The sequence below is a fragment of the Schistocerca nitens genome, chromosome 1 (assembly GCF_023898315.1).
Source record: "Schistocerca nitens isolate TAMUIC-IGC-003100 chromosome 1, iqSchNite1.1, whole genome shotgun sequence".
In the NCBI taxonomy this organism is placed as follows: domain Eukaryota; kingdom Metazoa; phylum Arthropoda; class Insecta; order Orthoptera; family Acrididae; genus Schistocerca; species Schistocerca nitens.
The window spans coordinates 1121734936-1121754807 of NC_064614.1; the positions used below are offsets into that span (position 1 = coordinate 1121734936).

Genomic DNA, 19872 nt, shown 5'->3' on the forward strand with positions numbered 1-19872 from the left:
AAAGAAATTCTTCCGATTTTTGTATGGCTCTGCTTGTGCATGACTTTCGGGAATCCACCAATTGACTAGAATACCCCTTTGTTACTTGATATATTCTCTTGGTTCTGTGGCATGGACACATTCAGTGGCTTTAAGGTAAGTAAACTGTTTATCATACTGTTGAAAGCACTTCCAGCAGTAGTACGATGGATGTTAATGAGATCCCCTGCTGCGATCTGATAAGTAGTTTTGCCTTATTTCCTCTTAAGTTAATAACGTATAATCGTCCTCACTGATGGTGCCCTCCTCCAGTTATAAAGTAAATAAATTTAGTTCGTGAGTAAATGAAAAATTTGCTCCTGTAGTAATTTATTCCGTTAATTCAGTACTCTTGACTAGACGTTGCCGATTTCCTTCTCTCATTAGTAACTTACTACTTTAGTTTCACTTACTCTTGGTTGATGCTCGCCACCCCTAGTTCTCCATTCAAGTAATACAGACACTAATGGTTTCATTGAACTACCGCCCAATAGCCTTCACCTCTAGTAGTTGAAAAATTCACGAGCACATTCTGAGTTTAAACGTAATGATTTACTCTCAAATCCAGAATGCATTGATAAAAATAACCAGTTGGATTCGGAATTTCGCTTGCCGGCAAAGGAGAAGTAAATCTTACATAGTTAATCCGTGACTGTGACGGGAAAACACAAGGTACCCTGCAAATACAAGCCTTCACTTATAGTGGCTCGCAAAGGACGTTTACATTCGGACATAGATGACGACGGTTTCAGCACGAATGTGTCCTGGGACAACATCAAATGAACGCCTCATCAGTGCCGACTGCAAGTTTTCTGGCGCACTAGGCAAGCTGTGTGTGTTCTCCTCCCCACCCCCTCACAACCCGCCCTCTCTCACGCCACAATTTATTACAGCTTAGCTGTATTGTAATTATATATTACATTCTTGAAATGAACAATACAATGATTATAATCCTTAATAAGAAAGTATAAAAATCTACAAGAACATCAGGACCACTGCAAATTGTTACCACACGGTTTTTATTTATTTATTTATTTTATCCACCAATGACAGTTTTGGCTGAGAAAACCACAGTCTTAAATTCTGACGAAGTAAATTTGAAGATGAAATCGTCGGTGAAGAAACAATACCGCGTAAGTAACAAAATAAGAATTTTACACGAGAGACAAAAAACTGTCTATAATGTCTAATACATTTCACAGCGGCGCTAAATTTGTATCATAGCACTACAAGGAAATATTGGATCAAATAAAAATGTGAAACAAAAAAATACACTTTATAATGCTTAATTGCGGCACATACGCGGAATTGTCTCGGTATTTGTGCCACGATCTGTTATTTGTCAGTCTCCCGGCACGACTTGACACATTTACGTTGGTATTTCGTGCTGAGAAAGCTAGTAAGAACACGTTTTGGACTATGAATCATTTTTTATTGAAACATTTCATAGAAACATTTTAAATAAATAATAAATCCTAAACGTCACTCAAAGCAGCAACAGAGAATTACACTGCGCTGATACTCGTCACACAGTTACCTCCGTGATAATTTTCATTCATAAGGAATGTTGTCATAATAACTATGACAATCTTTAGGAAGAACAGATTTAAGTTGTAAATGATCCCATTTGGATTTCTTGATTTTCAGTCTTTCCTTATATAGTTTCGGGAAGCAAACATCTCCAAGAATTTTCCTCGGACGTCTCGGGAATTTTTGCCACACCTCGTTGAAAGAGCACTTGTAGTAAATAATACCATTTGGGCATTACTGTAGCGCCCTCAGATCAGTAACTGTAGGCTCATATTTTACAGCTCTTCCAGGACCAATTGAGTTGTACAGCCGCAAACTTTTCTCTGCGTAGTTGATGAAAAAGGAATAATATAGGTAATGGACTTCGTATGGCTGTGGCTTTTTTCTCGATTCTTTAGATATCATAGCGTTTTAGCTAGGAAGTGTAACTTCACGTCCTTTAAGCTTGCACTCAGTGGAACTGTGAACTGAGTCACATTCCATTTGAGTATGGCCTTTCTCCAAAAACTTTTGTGTAATTAATACTCCAGTATCAATTGCTAATCTTAAAAGAGCATTTGATAGTATCACATTTCTGTTCTGGTATGTGTAGCCATCAGAATACAGAATGACTTGAACGGGATTTTCCTTAATCGTTCTGGATAGGGTGTCCACGATGCATGAGGCAAAACATGATGCAACCAAATCACCTTGCGTTTCATCGACTCAGTAACATACTGCATCACGACTTTCTAAACTATACATTGTAGCGTTATGAACAGCCAGCTTCGTTTTATAATAAACAGCACTTGCTCTTAAAAATGGAGCTACTTTCATGGCCTGTATGTCCAGGGAGTACACTGAGCAGAGCTTCTGCTGGACTTCTTTCTTGTCAACATCTTTTTGCATCCTTGTCTGCTCTTTCCATTCTGTGTGTTGCTTCCACATGTCTTCACTCAAGTTACCAAGCCTGTAACTACAAGTCGCACTGGTCTTTCTTGGGGGAAAATAAGCTAATATTACCATCTTCTAAAATCAAGTTAAAGGAAGCCAGACTTAATGGTGAAACCTTCTCCACATGACATTTTTCCACATAAAGTCCATACAGCTGTTGTTGGGATTATAGAACAGGCTCAAGGTTCAACTTCGAGGAGGATTTCCTGCAGTAATGCGACGGAAGTTTCGGAAGAGAGTCCAGGAATTCTTTCATGAAGATTCTCTCATCTTTCTTCTTCGTCTGTTTGATTCGAGGTCGTGACGATTCTGTATCAGGACTCATCCCATGTGTAGAATTATCTAGCCAATATCGGACAGTCCATTCTTTAATCCCAAGAGTATTGAGAAACATCTTTTTGCCTACTTTATGTTTCCCCAGCTCATTTTTCAAATGATAAATAAGCGTCCCTTTTCGCCTGGATTTACCAGTGTTCTGCCCTGGACGTTTGGTTGGAATTACGCCCACAAGGTTGATAACTTAAACCTTCCTCTGATTCCATGACATTTCCCAAAATGTGTTAAATACTGCCTGCCTATCATCAGCAGAAAACTGATGACACTTCCTTTGAACGGATTTCTGGCACATCTTCGAAGTACATGTTGGACCTAATTTTCATGCCTCTCTTGGAGTATCATGAGTGATTTTACCAATTCGACTTCTTTTGTATCCGATATACGTCTGTCCACGCATTCTCAGAATTTTATTGGCATTTTTCTTCCAATCTTCATGATGTGGTTTAGACTTACTTTTCTTGTCACTGCTTTCGTCACCATAAAATTCTTGGCCTTCACTGTCAGCATCATTATTGCTCCCGTGATCTCCCGATAATTTTATCCAGAATGTTTGGCAAACAATGAGCACCATCGCATAGCAATGAGTGTGAAGTGCTGTCATCTCTAGTGGAAACTGTGACTGTGGTTTCATTTTGAGCATTGTTGGATACAGCCACTGAAGTTTCTAGATGGAAAAATATTTATAAATTAGTTTAAGCAGACAAAGATGAAGCTCAAATTCATGTATTTATGAGAACGACTGCATCAGTAATAGTATTAACAATAATCCCAAGGAAATTTACCTGCGTCATTAGACGTTGCAGGAACAGTAACCGAGAACCCCATATACGAAATTAAATCGATAAATGTAACTTCAGCGTTACGAATTTTCTCGCCTGTTGTTTGTTCTGCATTTACGGGAGATCCTATAAGAAAGTGGACAGTATAGAAATCTTTGGCAGAAATGAATAAAGCACAGAACGAGTGAAGTGGGGGTGTTCTGATTTATATCACAATTAGACACTTGCAGTGCTACTAACATTCAAAGGTGAATAATAAAACAATTTTCTTACCGGTGTCAGTCACTCTCAGGAACGATTCTTCGCTTTCATAAGCTGATTTCAGCTGAGAAACAATTCCTTCTTCAGTAAAAAGATCGTCATCTATATCGCTGTCCATTATCACGAATGAAGGTACAAGCATGGAACCACTTTCGAGCACTGTTAAATACGTAATAAGGCTGTGGCTGCGCGCGCTTTTGTATTTACGCGGTATTGTTCACAGTATCCATAGGTTGTAGATATGCGGTATTTAATTCTCTACAGTTCCGCGGCATTGCCATCTATTTATTTGCCGTGTCACATACGCGGTATTGTTTTAGACAGTTTTTTCATGGTAAATAATTAAAAATTCGGACTTAATGGCGTTAAGAGCAGATGCGCATACGGTCAACGATATCATCGGACTGAAAAACGAAAAATCGGCAATTTGTCAGTTACGCGGTATTGTTTCTTCGTCGACGAAATGTGAAACCGGAACATGCAATCGTCTATTACCATAGGTGCAGTAAAAGAAACTGGAAGTTCTTTTTTTTAATGAAGCAAACGAGTTCTATCGACAGATTACAGATGCTTAAGCGATTTTCAGATGTTAAGTACATTCCTAGAAATAAGGACAATAAATGATAATTTTAACAGTAGTACAACACTTTTAATATTCACCTGGTGTTTTCTAACGTTCTGTTGAATATATTAACGATTTTGGTAGCACGTGAATGGTGCATGGCTACAAGAGTAACGCCTTATATTATGTTGTTCAGGAGCCAAAACCAAACAGTCCAAACAGAGAGAATATATAATTTGAACTGTTTTCTCGATTTACGTCCACGATTTGGTGGCCTATAAATTTCCGCGTATCGCCTATGCAGTAGAGCCGATTTTACTTCTTTAATAGCGGTCTTGGTATATGCTCTGAGTGTTTAGACTCTCATTTTTTCGTTGCCGGCTCTTATGGAACATTTGATAGATTACGTATTCCGTCGTATTTGGCGCGAAAGTCGTGACAGATATTTAAGTCAGATATTATATAGTGGTGAGAAGCGGCCGGCGAGAGTCGATTAGCGTAAGCAGTGTTGCCAACGGCAGACGGTTACCTAACCTGGTCAACGGACAGAAAACAGCTGACGCTAGCGACAGTTAAGCGTTGGGGGTACGTAGATACGGAGCTGTGGAGTTTAAAACAAGGAAGACTGTTAGATTCCGCGGCAGTAGTGCGTCGGCATTGCTGTAAGACGTATGAGTGTTGGACGTGACTGCTGCAAACATTATGTTGTTTGTTATAGGTGTGATCTTGTTTGTTACTAATCAAATATCATGTGTACCACGAATGCCTCCAGAACCCCTATATTATTCGAAGGGTTCTGCTTCGTTAAGGTATTTGGACACCGTGGATGAAAACGTTTGTGGATACAAGGTAAGGCATTACATCAATATCACGTTTAACATTCACTAATTGGACGACTGCTTATGTCTTTGTACAAGTATTGTAATGCATGTTTGTTGCCTTTTCTTAATCCTGTGTATGGAGGTTGTACTTCTACTAAAAAGGTTCGCGTTACCAACGCTTTACGCACATAGCAGCCGACAGTATTCGTCATCATTATCATCCAGTATTGTTCTACGGAGGTACCTGTCGAGTACTTCAAATCAATTACAATGTCCTTCTAACGTGTTTACTGTACCGGTACACTGTGGTGGCTGGACTTCTGTCAGATAAACTACTGCAACAATATTTGTTACTGCAGTCTGTGACACATTAAAGGAAGATGCGGTTTGTAAAAATTGTTTGTTTTGAATACTTATAGTTGCGTTGCTGGGGCTGACGGGAAGTAGCGTGTGCTAAGAGTGGTCACGTAATTGCTAGTGGAAATTGCTTAAAGATTGCCACACGTGCTATGAATGATTGAAGGATCGAACTTCAAGATAGTGACAATTTTTTTAAAATTATGCTCTGTATAATTATTTCAAGAACTTTGCTTAAGAAACCACTCCGTTGGTTTAAAGGTCCTTCAGACACCGAAAAAAAAAAATCCAGGAAGAATCAATTTTTTTTGTTTTGCGCTTAACAGATTGTACATTGAATCTTAAACAATCTAGGAGTTTTTTTTTTTTTGTTTTCAGGCAAAGAGTTATTATTTTACCTCGCAATTGTACACTGTAACAAATTGCTTATGTAGTTTCCTTCTTAATTGTTGTGTTTACTGCTGTGATTTGTGTGTTCAAATGGCTCTGAGCACTATGGGACTCAACTGCTGAGGTCATTAGTCCCCTAGAACTTAGAACTAGTTAAACCTAACTAACCTAAGGACATCACAAACATCCATGCCCGAGGCAGGATTCGAACCTGCGACCGTAGCGGTCTTGCGGTTCCAGGCTGCAGCGCCTTTAACCGCACGGCCACTTCGGCCGGCGATTTGTGTGTTGCAAATAATGATTCTGCCTAATTTTTTTCATGAATTATTAAGACAGTTATTGCAGTGTAAACGAAGAAGTAATTTACTTTTTAAACACTGCTACATCGCTGTAATAAACTGATAGATTTAAATTTTATTGTCGATCTTACGTGAATATAGCCACGAATCTTAATGTTTTGAGTGTATGCTCGAGTTGATGAGATGGGGTTTCTACTAATAGGTACTGCCTCGACCGCAATTTTCCGTAGGCGTACATTAATTAGTTATGCGCAAATACTGGACACTAAGACACGACACACGCTGGGTATTTTTCTGTTTGAGACCATCAGATTAACTCTGAGTTTACGAATACCGGATGAATCGTCACCAAAATCATGTTGAACTTTCTAAATAAAGTTTAGTGTTGTCAAGACAGGATTAAGAATTTTAATGATTGATTGTGAGACAGCGAATGCATGAAGGGCCTTGAATTACAAATGAAGTTATTGCTTAGCGTGAAGCGACGGAGCGTAAGCTCGGATTGGGAACGATCAGAAAGGAAATCGATCGTGCCCGTTTCACAGGAACTGAAACCTCAGAAACTTTAATTACAAAAGACATGAAGTTGCTGTAGAAACCCAACCAATTCTGCGATGATGAGGACCTTCGGTGCATCGGTTTTGACTATTCAGTCGGTTCATTGCAGAATCGTGTAGTGTAGGATGGGGTAGGTGATAAAAGCTTGGTTTGAGATCAGCTGTTTGACTACAAGCTTTGTTCCAAACCTACACGGTGTGCTCCCACGAAAACAACTTCAAAGCCTCTCCGCCGCGGAGAGTGGTTAACATTAATTTTATCTATCAGTTTGTTCAGTAATCAAAGCCAATTTACACCAAGCGAAACGTCCAAGAATGGTCTGCAAAAAAATTTAGCTATTAGCAGGACAACGCGCAGTTTCTCATTTCGATTATTGCAAATCGCCAACTGACACAATTGTGACTTTAATCTGTTTCTCCGTCTGAAAGGATGGCTTGGGGACAGAAATTATTTTCTAATCGAGATTCATTGTAAATGTGAACTCGTATTTGGCAGAATTCAGCGACTTTTCTTTTTTTTTCCCGAAATGGTTCGAAGAAAGCGCGCCGAAGTGTGCGATAATGGTAGGTTACCAAGTTAAAAATTAAAGTTATAGATTTGCAAAAAAAATATTTTTTTCTAATTTGTTACAATTTTATCCATCGGTATTCATGTACAAGGAACTGTTAAATGACAACGAGACAGATGGAAGAAAGTAAGCAAGCTGTTTCAGAAGTTATCACCATAACCGCTAATACTCTTATATTTATCCCACCGTGAGACAAGACGCCAATGCCTTCATGGAAAAGAATTTGCGGTTGCCTACAGAATTATGGTTGTATCCAGACGTGCAGCTCTTCGTGCGAAGCAAATCGACGATCGCGAACGTCTTCTCCAGGACTCCGAAAATGAAGAAACCGTATGGGGAGGGATCGGGACTTCCGATCAAATTTCTGCAGCATAGTAGACAACATGCGAGAACGTCCAAGTGTACGTTGCAGAAGCTTCGCTGGGATGCTCTTTAACATCTCTCTCCACGCGATTTCCATATTTTTGGAGATCTTAAGAAAGACATTGGTGGCTGTCAATTAGCTTCGGACGAAGAGATGTACGCCTGGGTACAATCGTGGTTCCGTAGGCAACCGCAAACATTTTTCTGTGGGGGTATTGACCGTCTTGTCTCCCTATGGGACAATTCTATTAACAATTATGACGATTACTTTTGAAATAATAAACAGTTTAGGCCTGCTTACTTTTCTGTTTGGCTTGTTTTAATTTGAGTGCCCTTTATACTTCGACATTTTCTCGGAAGTTCGTAGGCATGCAATTGATCAAATGTAGATGTTGAGGAGACTTTAATTAGGACACTATTGTTCTTATTCCTCCCTTAACATTTGGTTACTGTTCGACTATCTTCTGGTTACTAGAACGATGTACATTTACTTGAGAGAGACGGTTGCGACCAAGCTTTGAAAAGTAGCCTGAAAGTTACGTGAAGCGATTTATGGAAGCCATCCAATTGCATATACGTGGTCAGGGCTACAGGATTACGACTGAGATAGTCCAGGGAAAAGTCCATAGTACAACATCGTAATAACCGAGAAGGGTACACACTTCATATAGTTTCGTCTTCCCCGTCGAAGTCTGGCTATTCGAGTACTTTTTCTTGAAAGATTTTGGGGTGCTACTCATCCTCTACTTAGACACAAAGAAATGAGACTTAACATAGTACCAAAGAACTATTTCCCTTGCGCTTCAGTGTTTCGAGCTTTAACTTTGTCCTTACGCTGTGACAAGTTTCACCAAAACCAGTCAACTGAGTTTCAGTAGTCAAACAGTTTTTACTACAGACGTTTATCAATTTTGACACGAGAGCACCTACAAAACTGTGTACGCGCCAGATATGTTCAGAAGACGTTTGATACAACACGTGCCTGGAAACGTTTTTACTCATAGTATTTCTGAATGGCAGCTTCTGCAAAGCCGTTTTCGCCTTCCAGCGGAGCTTAAGAACCGATCAGTAGTAAGGGGCCTATGAGCGCATCAATTTTGATGAAATTTCATTAAACTAGTAAAAGAACACAGTTGAAGATCAATAAGCACTCATACCTAAAGGCTAACAGTCCTTTTTTTGAAACTTACTGGCAGATTAAAACTGTGTGCCCGACCGAGACTCGGTAGAGCACTCGCCCGCGTAAGGCAAAGGTCCCGAGTTCGAGTCTCGGTCGGGCACACAGTTTAAATCTGCCAGGAAGTTTCATATCAGCGCACACTCCGCTGCAGAGTGAAAATCTCATTCAGTCCTTTTTTTCTACATCACATATGCGGATCACAGAAGAACAACTAACGATCTGCCCTGAGAGTGAGTTCTGCCACCCGTCTTGGCGACAGATCTACATGGAACAACATGCTTCCTTGCCAAACTGCTACAATACGGAGATGACTTGCTTGTATATACGGCAAGTGCCACAGTGCAGAGGAATTTCAAAAGATATAGAACACGCACTAGAATGCGGAGAAATGTCTTATCCATAGGCCAGAGGACTGTCGATTCGGCACCCACTAAGGCCCAGGAACTGCTTCGTCTTTCGCTCTGACACAAACAGCCAGAACCCGAAATCTGCCAATGGCTAGGAATAGTCGTGAAGAGTGTAGCCTGCTGAGAGGAAATGCTAACCAGCTTCCCGAAGTCCTCCGACCCATACAGATTCTGTACTAGGGAGCCAAGACAAGTAGTGCGCGCACTGTAATCTTGGAACAACACTCTTAGAGATACTTTACAAAGGGTTTGTCAATTGTTTAGGAAAATCCCCGCAACAAGTAAGCTGTGTGTTATGCCAGGTGGGAATTGTGAGTTGTTATTCGAACATAGTTTGCCGGATTTTAGCGAAGTGTACAGATGTTCACAACCTACTGAAGTGGTCTCGAAGAACTATGAAGCCGGCTAAGTAATACGATCATTTAATCAGTAGTTTCTGGAGGAAATAGAGCTGCTCAAGCTCGCGCAAGTAGTGTTGCCAATCATATAAATGGGAGCTGTGCTTTCAGAGCAACTTAAAAATTTAGACTGATATTCAGAGCTGACCAACGCATAAATGAACCAAATAGTGTACGCTATGTTAAAGCTGACATCGACCTGAAGTTTGGTCTGAATACTGTAGAAAAAATCTGTTGGAGGTGTTACACCCTTGCGGGCAGGGGGTGGCCGAGCCGTTCTAGGCGCTACAGTGTGGAACCGCGCAACCGCTACGGTCGCCAGTTCGAATCTTCCTCAGGCATGGATGTGTGTGATGTCCTCAGGTTAGTTAGGTTTAAGTAGTTCTAAGTTCTAGGGGACTGATGACCTCCGAAGTTAAGTCCCATAGTGCTCAGAGCCATTTGAACCATTTGTTACACCCTTGTTTTCCTCTGATCCTTGAGCCGACTTACCCTGTCAGCTGAATGGGGACCACAGTTTGATGTGGTCTCCGAACGGTGCAACTTGGCATTTTTCAAAATAGAACCACGGACCTTTCAATATGTAGTCTCGCACTTACCCATAACTGTATTTGTTACAGCAGTGATGTTAACTGTTATCTAACGAAAACAACAGTTTAAAATTACATAATTTTAGCACTTCGAATGATGCTGCTCTGAAGTAATGTCTGACTTTAAAAATTGGTACATGCTACCACACATATTGTCATAACACGAGATTTCGCATATCTCTACGGTCCAGCCGCATTTACTATGACCACCGCGTACGTTCGACGTCAACGTGCATTATCAAAATGGTTCAAATGGCTCTAAGCACTATGGGACTTAACATCTGAGGTCATAAGTCTCCTAGACTTAGAACTACTTAAGACTAACAAACCTAAGGGCATCACACGCACCCATGCCGTGGCAGGATGCGAACCTGTGACCGTAGCAGCAGTGCGGTTCCGGACTGTAGCACCTAGAACCGCTCGACCACAACGTCCGTCACCCGCAGATAGAGGTGGCAGTACTAGCAGCGGAGAGTATTGAATCGTGGCGGCGAGACGCGGAAAACACAGTGAAGTCGTCGTCGTAATGCGGAGAAGGAACTACACTACTGGCCATTAAAATTTCTACACCAAGAAGAAATGCAGATGATAAACGGGTATCATTGGACAAACATATTATACTAGAACTGACATGTTGTTACATTTTCACACAATTTGGATGCATAGATCCTGATAAATGAGTACCCAGAACAACCACCTCTGGCCGTAATAACGGCCTTGATACGCCTTGGTATTGAGTCAAACAGAGCTTGGATGGCGTGTACAGGTACAGCTGCCCATGCCGCTTCAACACGATACCACAGTTCATCAAGAGTATTGATTGGCGTATTGTGAAGAGTCAGTTCCTCGGCCACCATTGACCAGACGTTTTCAATTGGTGAGAGATCTGGAGAATGTGCAGGCCAGGGTAGCAGTCGAACATTTTCTGTATCCAGAAAGGCCCGTACAGGACCTGCAACATGCGGTCGTGCATTGTCCTGCTGAAATGTATGGTTTCGCAGGGATCGAATGAAGGGTAGAACCACGGGTCGTAACACATCTGAAATGTAACGTCCACTGTTCAAAGTGCCGTCAGTGCGAACAAGAGGTGTCCGAGACGTGTAACCAATGGCACCCCATACCATCACGCCGGGTGATACGCCAGTATGGCGATGACGAATACACGCTTCCAATGTGCGTTCACCGCGATGTCGCCAAACACGGATGCGATCATCATGATGCTGTAAACAGAACCTGGATTCATCCGAAAAAATGACGTTTTGCCATTCGTGCACCCAGGTTCGTCGTTGAGTACACCATCGCAGGCGCTCCTGCCTGTGATGCAGCGTCAAGGGTAACAGCAGCCATGGTCTCCGAGCTGATAGTCCATGCTGCTGCAAACGTCGTCCAACTGTTCGTGCAGATGGTTTATGTCTTGCAAACGTCCTCATCTGTTGACTCAGGGATCGAGACGTGGATGCACGATCCGTTGCAGCCATGCGGATAAGATTCCTGTCATAGGACCGTTGCTATTCACAATATACACTCCTGGAAATGGAAAAAAGAACACATTGACACCGGTGTGTCAGACCCACCATACTTGCTCCGGACACTGCGAGAGGGCTGTACAAGCAATGATCACACGCAGGGCACATCGGACACACCTGGAACCGCGGTGTTGGCCGTCGAATGGCGCTACCTGCGCAGCATTTGTGCACCGCCGCCGTCAGTGTCAGCCAGTTTGCCGTGGCATACGGAGCTCCATCGCAGTCTTTAACACTGGTAGCATGCCGCGACAGCGTGGACGTGAACCGTATGTGCAGTTGACGGACTTTGAGCGAGGGCGTATAGTGGGCATGCGGGAGGCCGGGTGGACGTACCGCCGAATTGCTCAACACGTGGGGCGTGAGGTCTCCACAGTACATCGATGTTGTCGCCAGTGGTCGGCGGAAGGTGCACGTGCCCGTCGACCTGGGACCGGACCGCAGCGACGCACGGATGCACGCCAAGACCGTAGGATCCTACGCAGTGCCGTAGGGGACCGCACCGCCACTTCCCAGCAAATTAGGGACACTGTTGCTCCTGGGGTATCGGCGAGGACCATTCGCAACCGTCTCCATGAAGCTGGGCTACGGTCCCGCACACCGTTAGGCCGTCTTCCGCTCACGCCCCAACATCGTGCAGCCCGCCTCCAGTGGTGTCGCGACAGGCGTGAATGGAGGGACGAATGGAGACGTGTCGTCTTCAGCGATGAGAGTCGCTTCTGCCTTGGTGCCAATGATGGTCGTATGCGTGTTTGGCGCCGTGCAGGTGAGCGCCACAATCAGGACTGCATACGACCGAGGCACACAGGGCCAACACCCGGCATCATGGTGTGGGGAGCGATCTCCTACACTGGCCGTACACCACTGGTGATCGTCGAGGGGACACTGAATAGTGCACGGTACATCCAAACCGTCATCGAACCCATCGTTCTACCATTCCTAGACCGGCAAGGGAACTTGCTGTTCCAACAGGACAATGCACGTCCGCATGTATCCCGTGCCACCCAACGTGCTCTAGAAGGTGTAAGTCAACTACCCTGGCCAGCAAGATCTCCGGATCTGTCCCCCATTGAGCATGTTTGGGACTGGATGAAGCGTCGTCTCACGCGGTCTGCACGTCCGGCACGAACGCTGGTCCAACTGAGGCGCCAGGTGGAAATGGCATGGCAAGCCGTTCCACAGGACTACATCCAGCATCTCTACGATCGTCTCCATGGGAGAATAGCAGCCTGCATTGCTGCGAAAGGTGGATATACACTGTACTAGTGCCGACATTGTGCATGCTCTGTTGCCTGTGTCTATGTGCCTGTGGTTCTGTCAGTGTGATCATGTGATGTATCTGACCCCAGGAATGTGTCAATAAAGTTTCCCCTTCCTGGGACAATGAATTCACGGTGTTCTTATTTCAATTTCCAGGAGTGTACATAAATGACCTTGTGGATGACATCGGAAGTTCACTGAGGCTTTTTGCAGATGATGCTGTGGTGTATCGAGAGGTTGTAACAATGGAAAATTGTACTGAAATGCAGGAGGATCTGCAACGAATTGACGCATGGTGCAGGGAATGGCAATTGAATCTCAATGTAGACAAGTGTAATGTGCTGCGAATACATAGAAAGATAGATCCCTTATCATTTAGCTACAAAATAGCAGGTCAGCAACTGGAAGCAGTTATTTCCATAAATTATCTGGGAGTACGCATTAGGAGTGATTTAAAATGGAATAATCATATAAAGTTGATCGTCGGTAAAGCAGATGCCAGACAGATTCATTGGAAAAATCCTAAGGAAATGCAATCCGAAAACGAAGTAGGTTACAGCACGCTTGTTCGCCCACTGCTTGAATACTGCTCAGCAGTGTGGGATCCGTACCAGATAGGGTTGATAGAAGAGATAGAGAAGATCCAACGGAGAGCAGCGCTCTTCGTTACAGGATCATTTAGTAATCGCGAAAGCGTTACGGAGATGATAAACTCCAGTGGAAGACTCTGCAGGAGAGACGCTCAGTAGCTCGGTACGGGCTTTTGTTGAAGTTCCGAGAACGTACCTTCACCGAAGAGTCAAGCAGTATATTCCTCACGCAGAAGCATACCGAAGCATACCGACGATCCTCCTTTCCACGAACAATACGAGACTGGAATAGAAGGGAGAACCGATAGAGGCACTCCAGGGTACCCTCCGCCACACACCGTCAGGTGGCTTGCGGAGTAGGGATGTAGATGTAGATCTAGACTGCTAGTGATACGAGGCCGTTGGGATCCAGCCCGCCGTTCTGTATTACCGTCCTGAACCCACCGATTCTATATTCTGCTAACAAAAATGTCCAAATGTGTGTGAAATCTTATGGGACTTAACTGCTAAGGCCATCAGTCCCTAAGCTTACACACTACTTAACCTAAATTATCCTAAGGACAAACACACACGCCCATGCCCGAGTAGTGTGTAAGCTTAGGGACTGATGACCTTAGCAGTTGAGTCCCATAAGATTTCACACACATTTGAACATTTTTGAACGATTTGACTTATTTAACTGATTCTTCTGTAACAGTCGCATCTATACTTAACCATGCCCGTCTACACAGGTTGGCATTTATCCTCTTGCAAATCGTGCTTTGCCACTTTGTACTTCCTATCAGATTAATTGCCCGCATCTCGTGGTCGTGCGGTAGCGTTCTCGCTTCCCACGCCCGGGTTCCCGGGTTCGATTCCCGGCGGGGTCAGGGATTTTCTCTGCCTCGTGATGGCTGGGTGTTGTGTGCTGTCCTTAGGTTAGTTAGGTTTAAGTAGTTCTAAGTTCTAGGGGACTTATGACCACAGCAGTTGAGTCCCATAGTGCTCAGAGCCATTTGAACCATTTATCAGTTTAATTTTTTAGAAGTCTGCCTGCTTCACGAGTTGCATATTTGTACGCTGGTGTGCAAAACTTAAGGAAGAAAGTAACTTTCGAATGATGTCACTGCCAAGTAATGTAGCTCGATGAAACACGTATCATACATAGAAAGAACTGCTGTAGTATGGTACAGACAGTAGCTGAAAAAAAAATACACAATGAGGGGAAGATAAATTACACTTCTATTCAAAGACAATAATTACGCTGAAGTCACACTGCGTCTTTCCAACTCGGCCCACATATGCTGTATATGATTTAGGGCGGGAAAACCTGGAATGCCAATGCATTCGCCAATATCCTCAGTCAGCGCTGTGCGATGCGAACGCGCATTGTCATCCACAGAAATGCAGTCAGGGCCGAATGCACCCATGAAAAGACCCACGTAGGGAAGAAGTACAGTGGCACAATAACATTGACCGGTGGGTTCATCGTGTTCAGATTTGAAGGTCAGTACACCCACGCAACATTATGCCTCCCTACGCCGTAGGACCACCAAACGATCATATCCGACGATGTACCTGGGCGCATTACTTTTTCCCATCTCTCCCCATACGAGAGTAGGTAATGCACTCAGGAATATTGTGCGAACACGATTGTTTAGGTGGTCCAGTTGTCATGGTGTGTTGCGTGGGTGTACCAACAGCCAAATATTTGAACAGTACATTCACTAGTCAACGCTATTTCACACCATACCCCTCCCCCATGTGCGTCTTTTCATAGGTGCATTCGGCCCTGATTTCATTTTTGTGGATGACAATGCACGAACACACTGAACAGGGCAGGTGGAGAAGCTCAAGAAGGAGGGGGTATTCAGCGATTGGGCGGGGCCTGCCAGTTCCTCGCACTTAAATCCCATCGAGCACGTGAGGGTTGGGTTGGGGAGACACGTAGTAGCATGGCCATATGCATCAGCAACCATCCAGCACTGGTCACTGGTGAGTCGCGCTGGTGGACTGGAACGCCCTACAACAAGCAGTCCTACCAACTTTGGAGCCACATTGCAGAGCCTGCAGTGCCGTCGGCTGTGTTCACACACCACGACCTGCCGTTTGTAATTGTCGCGAATGGGTCGCGGATGTGAGTAGAAATGCATAAGATTGCATAAGATGAACGTGTAGGAAAGCAACCTAACGTCAGCCAGGGCGCTGGGAAGCAGGAGAGGTTGCGTTTTTGTAGCAAGGGACGCTGGAGCTACATGGCCAGCTACGACAGAATGTTCTGGAAGGACAACAGGATACGGGAGAGGCGCGTGTTCGCGGAGGATTGCATCAGATGAACCTATACAGGGTGTTACAAAAAGGTACGGCCAAACTTTCAGGAAACATTCCTCACACACAATCAAAGAAAAGATGTTATGTGCACATGTGTCCGGAAACGCTTAATTTCCATGTTAGAGCTCATTTTAGTTTCGTCAGTATGTACTGTACTTCCTCGATTCACCGCCAATTGGCCCAATTGAAGGAAGGTAATGTTGACTTCGGTGCTTGTGTTGACATGAGACTCATTGCTCTACAGTACTAGCATCAAGCACATCAATACGTAGCATCAACAGGTTAGTGTTCATCACGAACGTGGTTTTGCAGTCAGTGCAATGTTTACAAATGCGGAGTTGGCAGATGCCCATTTGCTGTATGGATTTGCACGGGCAATAGCCGTGGCGCGGTACGTTTGTATCGAGACAGATTTCCAGAACGAAGGTGTCCCGACAGGAAGACGTTCGAAGCAATTGATCATCGTCTTAGGGAGCACGGAACATTCCAGCCTATGACTCGCGACTGGGGAAGACCTAGAACGTCGAGGACACCTGCAATAGACGAGGCAATTCTTCGTGCAGTTGACGATAACCCTAATGTCAGCGTCAGAGAAGTTGCTGCTGTACAAGATAACGTTGACCACGTCGCTGTATGGAGAGTGCTACGGGAGAACCAGTTGTTTCCGTACCATGTACAGCGTGTGCAGGCACTATCAGCAGCTGATTGGCCTCCACGGGTACAGTTTTGCGAATGGTTCATCCAACAATGTGTCAATCCTCATTTCAGTGCAAATGTTCTCTTTACGGATGAGGCTTCATTCCAGCGTGATCAGATTGTAAATTTTCACAATCAACATGTGTGGGCTGACGAGAATCCGCACGCAATTGTGCGATCACGTCATCAACACAGATTTTCTGTGAACGTTAGGGCAGGCATAGTTGGTGATGTCTTGTTGGGCCCCATGTTCTTCCACCTACGTTCAATGGAGCACGTTATCATGATTTCATACGGAATACTCTATCTGTGCTGCTAGAACATGTGCCTTTACATGTACGACACAACATGTAGTTCATGCACGATGGAGCTCCTGCATATTTCAGTCGAAGTGTTCGTACGCTTCTCAACAACAGATTCGGTGACCGATGAATTGGTAGAGGCGGACCAATTCCGTGGCCTCCACGCTCTCCTGACCTCAACCGTCTTGACTTTCATTTATGGGGGCATTTGAAAGCTCTTGTCTACGCAACCGCGGTACCAAATGTAGAGACTCTTCGTGCTCGTATTGTGGACGGCTGTGATACAATACGCCATTCTCCAGGGCTGCATTAGCGCATCAGGGATTCCATGCGACGGAGGGTGGATGCATGTATCCTCGCTAACGGAGGACATTTTGAACATTTCATGTAACGAAGTGTTTGAAGTCACGCTGGTACGTTTTGTTGCTGTGTGTTTCCATCCCATGATTAATGTAATTTGAAGAGAAGTAATAAAATGAGCTCTAACATGGAAAGTAAGCGTTTCCGGACACATGTCCACATAACATATTTTCTTTCTTTGTGTGTGAGGAATGTTTCCTGAAAGTTTGGCAGTACCTTTTTGTAACACCCTGTATAAGCAGGGCCGCTGGCGCTGCTAGGGAGTTTCCTTAGGCAGTTGCCTCAGACGCTGGACCTGAGTTAATCTGCCCTCGGGACAGGACTTAGTTTCTCGTGGCACTTAGCTGCACTGGGTACATGCAGGATTGCCCAACTTAACATTTAATGTGTTGGTGCCTCTTAGGGTTCGACAGTGGTCTTATCCTATCTCGTGTTTCACCTCAGTTATTTCATCAGAAGTATTCGTCCTTTATTCCACCGAGTTCCCTTATCTGCAAAGAATTTCCAGCTTGTTTTCCAGCACCAGGACTTCGAGTTGGACGAGCCACCTCATTGCTGGATTTAGCGTCTAGCTCCCATCCTGATCCGCTCACAGGAAACTACAGACGCGACATAATGTTCAATGGAGCATCATGAATTGCGGTGACTTCAGTGTAATTATTGTCTTTAAATAAAAGTGTCATTTCAGTTCGTCTCATTGCGTACTTCTGTACTATACCGTAGCAGCACTTTCTACATGTGGTTCACGTTTCATCGATATATGTTACTTGGCTGTAGCACTTCATGCGAAAGTTGCTTTCATCCTTGATTTGCACACCAGTAGATTTTCCTCTTTAATCAACTAAAAGTCTCGCGTATTGTCCAAGGATTTCTGCTGTACATCGTCTTTTTGCCTAGTTTTCCCTCTGCTTCATCTCTATAAGCGAGCTACCCATTGTATTCTCCTCCCCTGTTTGTTTTCCGTTGCTTAAAGCACCTTTCGAAACACTCAGCGAACTCAGGTTGCTACAGCTTACCCTGGTCACATATTCTTAGTTCCCAGTTTTGCTGTGTCTTCAGCTCCAGTCTGCATTTCGTACCCGATAAATTGTGGTGAAAATCAGCATCTGCTCTTGGAAATGATTTGCAGTTTAAAACCTGGTTTCGAAGCATATTTACCTGAAGCCTCCATTTTGTCTTTCGCATGTAGCACCTTCTTTCATGAGGCAGAAACGAAATGTTGGCAATGATTAAAATGTTCTGAGCCAAACTCTGTCAGGTGACTTTACCTTTAATTTCTTTCCCCCATCCCGTGTTCTGCCGTTTTTCTTTGTCTTCTCACAATCAAATTCCAGTCCTCGATCAGAATTAAATTTTCTGTCGTTCAACGTACTGAATAACATAGGGTATATATTTCAATATTCATCCGTGGAGCTGTTAGGCATGTATATTTGAACTACTTTGGTGGGTCGTGACTTTGACATATATGTGATGAAATCTGGAAAACTATATGATGGTGTTACTAGTTTCAAAAATTAGTACGCGGTTAAAAGTATCTAGGAGACGCTGTGTAATATTTTATTTGTAAATACGAGTTTAATGGCAATGCGTGGCATCTACATGTACCTACAAGATGATTTAGCTTGCTGCATCCTGTTCTCTGACGTGTTACTGTAAATTACACATCCGGTGTCTCATTTCACTATAATGTGTTATTACTTTCTTTTTAGTTCTGAAAACCAATGAGTAGACGAAATTAGTGAAAAATTATAAAGAAACAAAATTATTATGTTAGTCAAATAAAATACAAAGTTTTGTTACTGACAGACGTCTCCATTGCGACAATATATCTCCGTTTGCCTCTTACATTAGTGCATCGTCTAGGTCTGTTATCGCGAGGGAGCTGCCACACAGAACTGATGACCTTCTTATCGGACGCTACTGTCCACGACCGCGGTTATCACATGCACAGCATTTTCCATTGGCAGTATCCTGACTGTAACACTGAGGTAGCAAATAACTGGGAAAATAACTTAGACAGTTAGAACTTCTGCAGTTTCCTTCTTTCCGGTCCGTACAGTGCCTGTGTTGAAGCTTAATTGATTTTCCAAGTGTCATAAATTTCTGGTTAAGCATTCACTGCGCATTTTATCTCTTTCTTTTTTGACACGTCCAACGATTTCAAAAGCTGCGTCAAACCCTTAATTCCGAATGTCCCGAATTCGCATCATATCAGTGCTGTGCTAACAAATTCTGTTAAGTGTTTCGGGTATCTCTAAAGCAGCACAATTTTTGATTTTTATCTTTTAATGGCAGTTTACTGTGTTAAAAACCCATGAAACGGTGGGCGAACAGAAGCGTACATTATGCGTTATGTTTCGTGCGTAGGACACTTTCGTATAATGGATCGGTGACATGTTTAATCGGTAGCAGTTATTTGCGATTTGAGTGGGTGTTTCTACACCCGCACAGCTTAACAGTTGCGTCCCATTCGCTTTTTTG

The 19872-nt window shown here is 43.6% G+C and overlaps 1 protein-coding gene across 2 annotated transcripts in view; it reads left to right on the forward strand.

Moving 5' to 3' along the window:
• The first annotated feature begins 4998 nt into the window (after window positions 1-4998).
• LOC126199174 (lysosomal alpha-mannosidase-like) overlaps window positions 4999-19872 on the forward strand; it is a 152897-nt gene continuing 138023 nt past the window's right edge. For both annotated transcript variants that reach the window (XM_049935946.1, XM_049935954.1), the window contains exon 1: window positions 4999-5268. In XM_049935946.1, coding sequence (XP_049791903.1) covers window positions 5122-5268 — 147 coding nt within the window. In that variant the 5' untranslated portion in view covers window positions 4999-5121. The remainder of the gene's footprint in view (window positions 5269-19872) is intronic.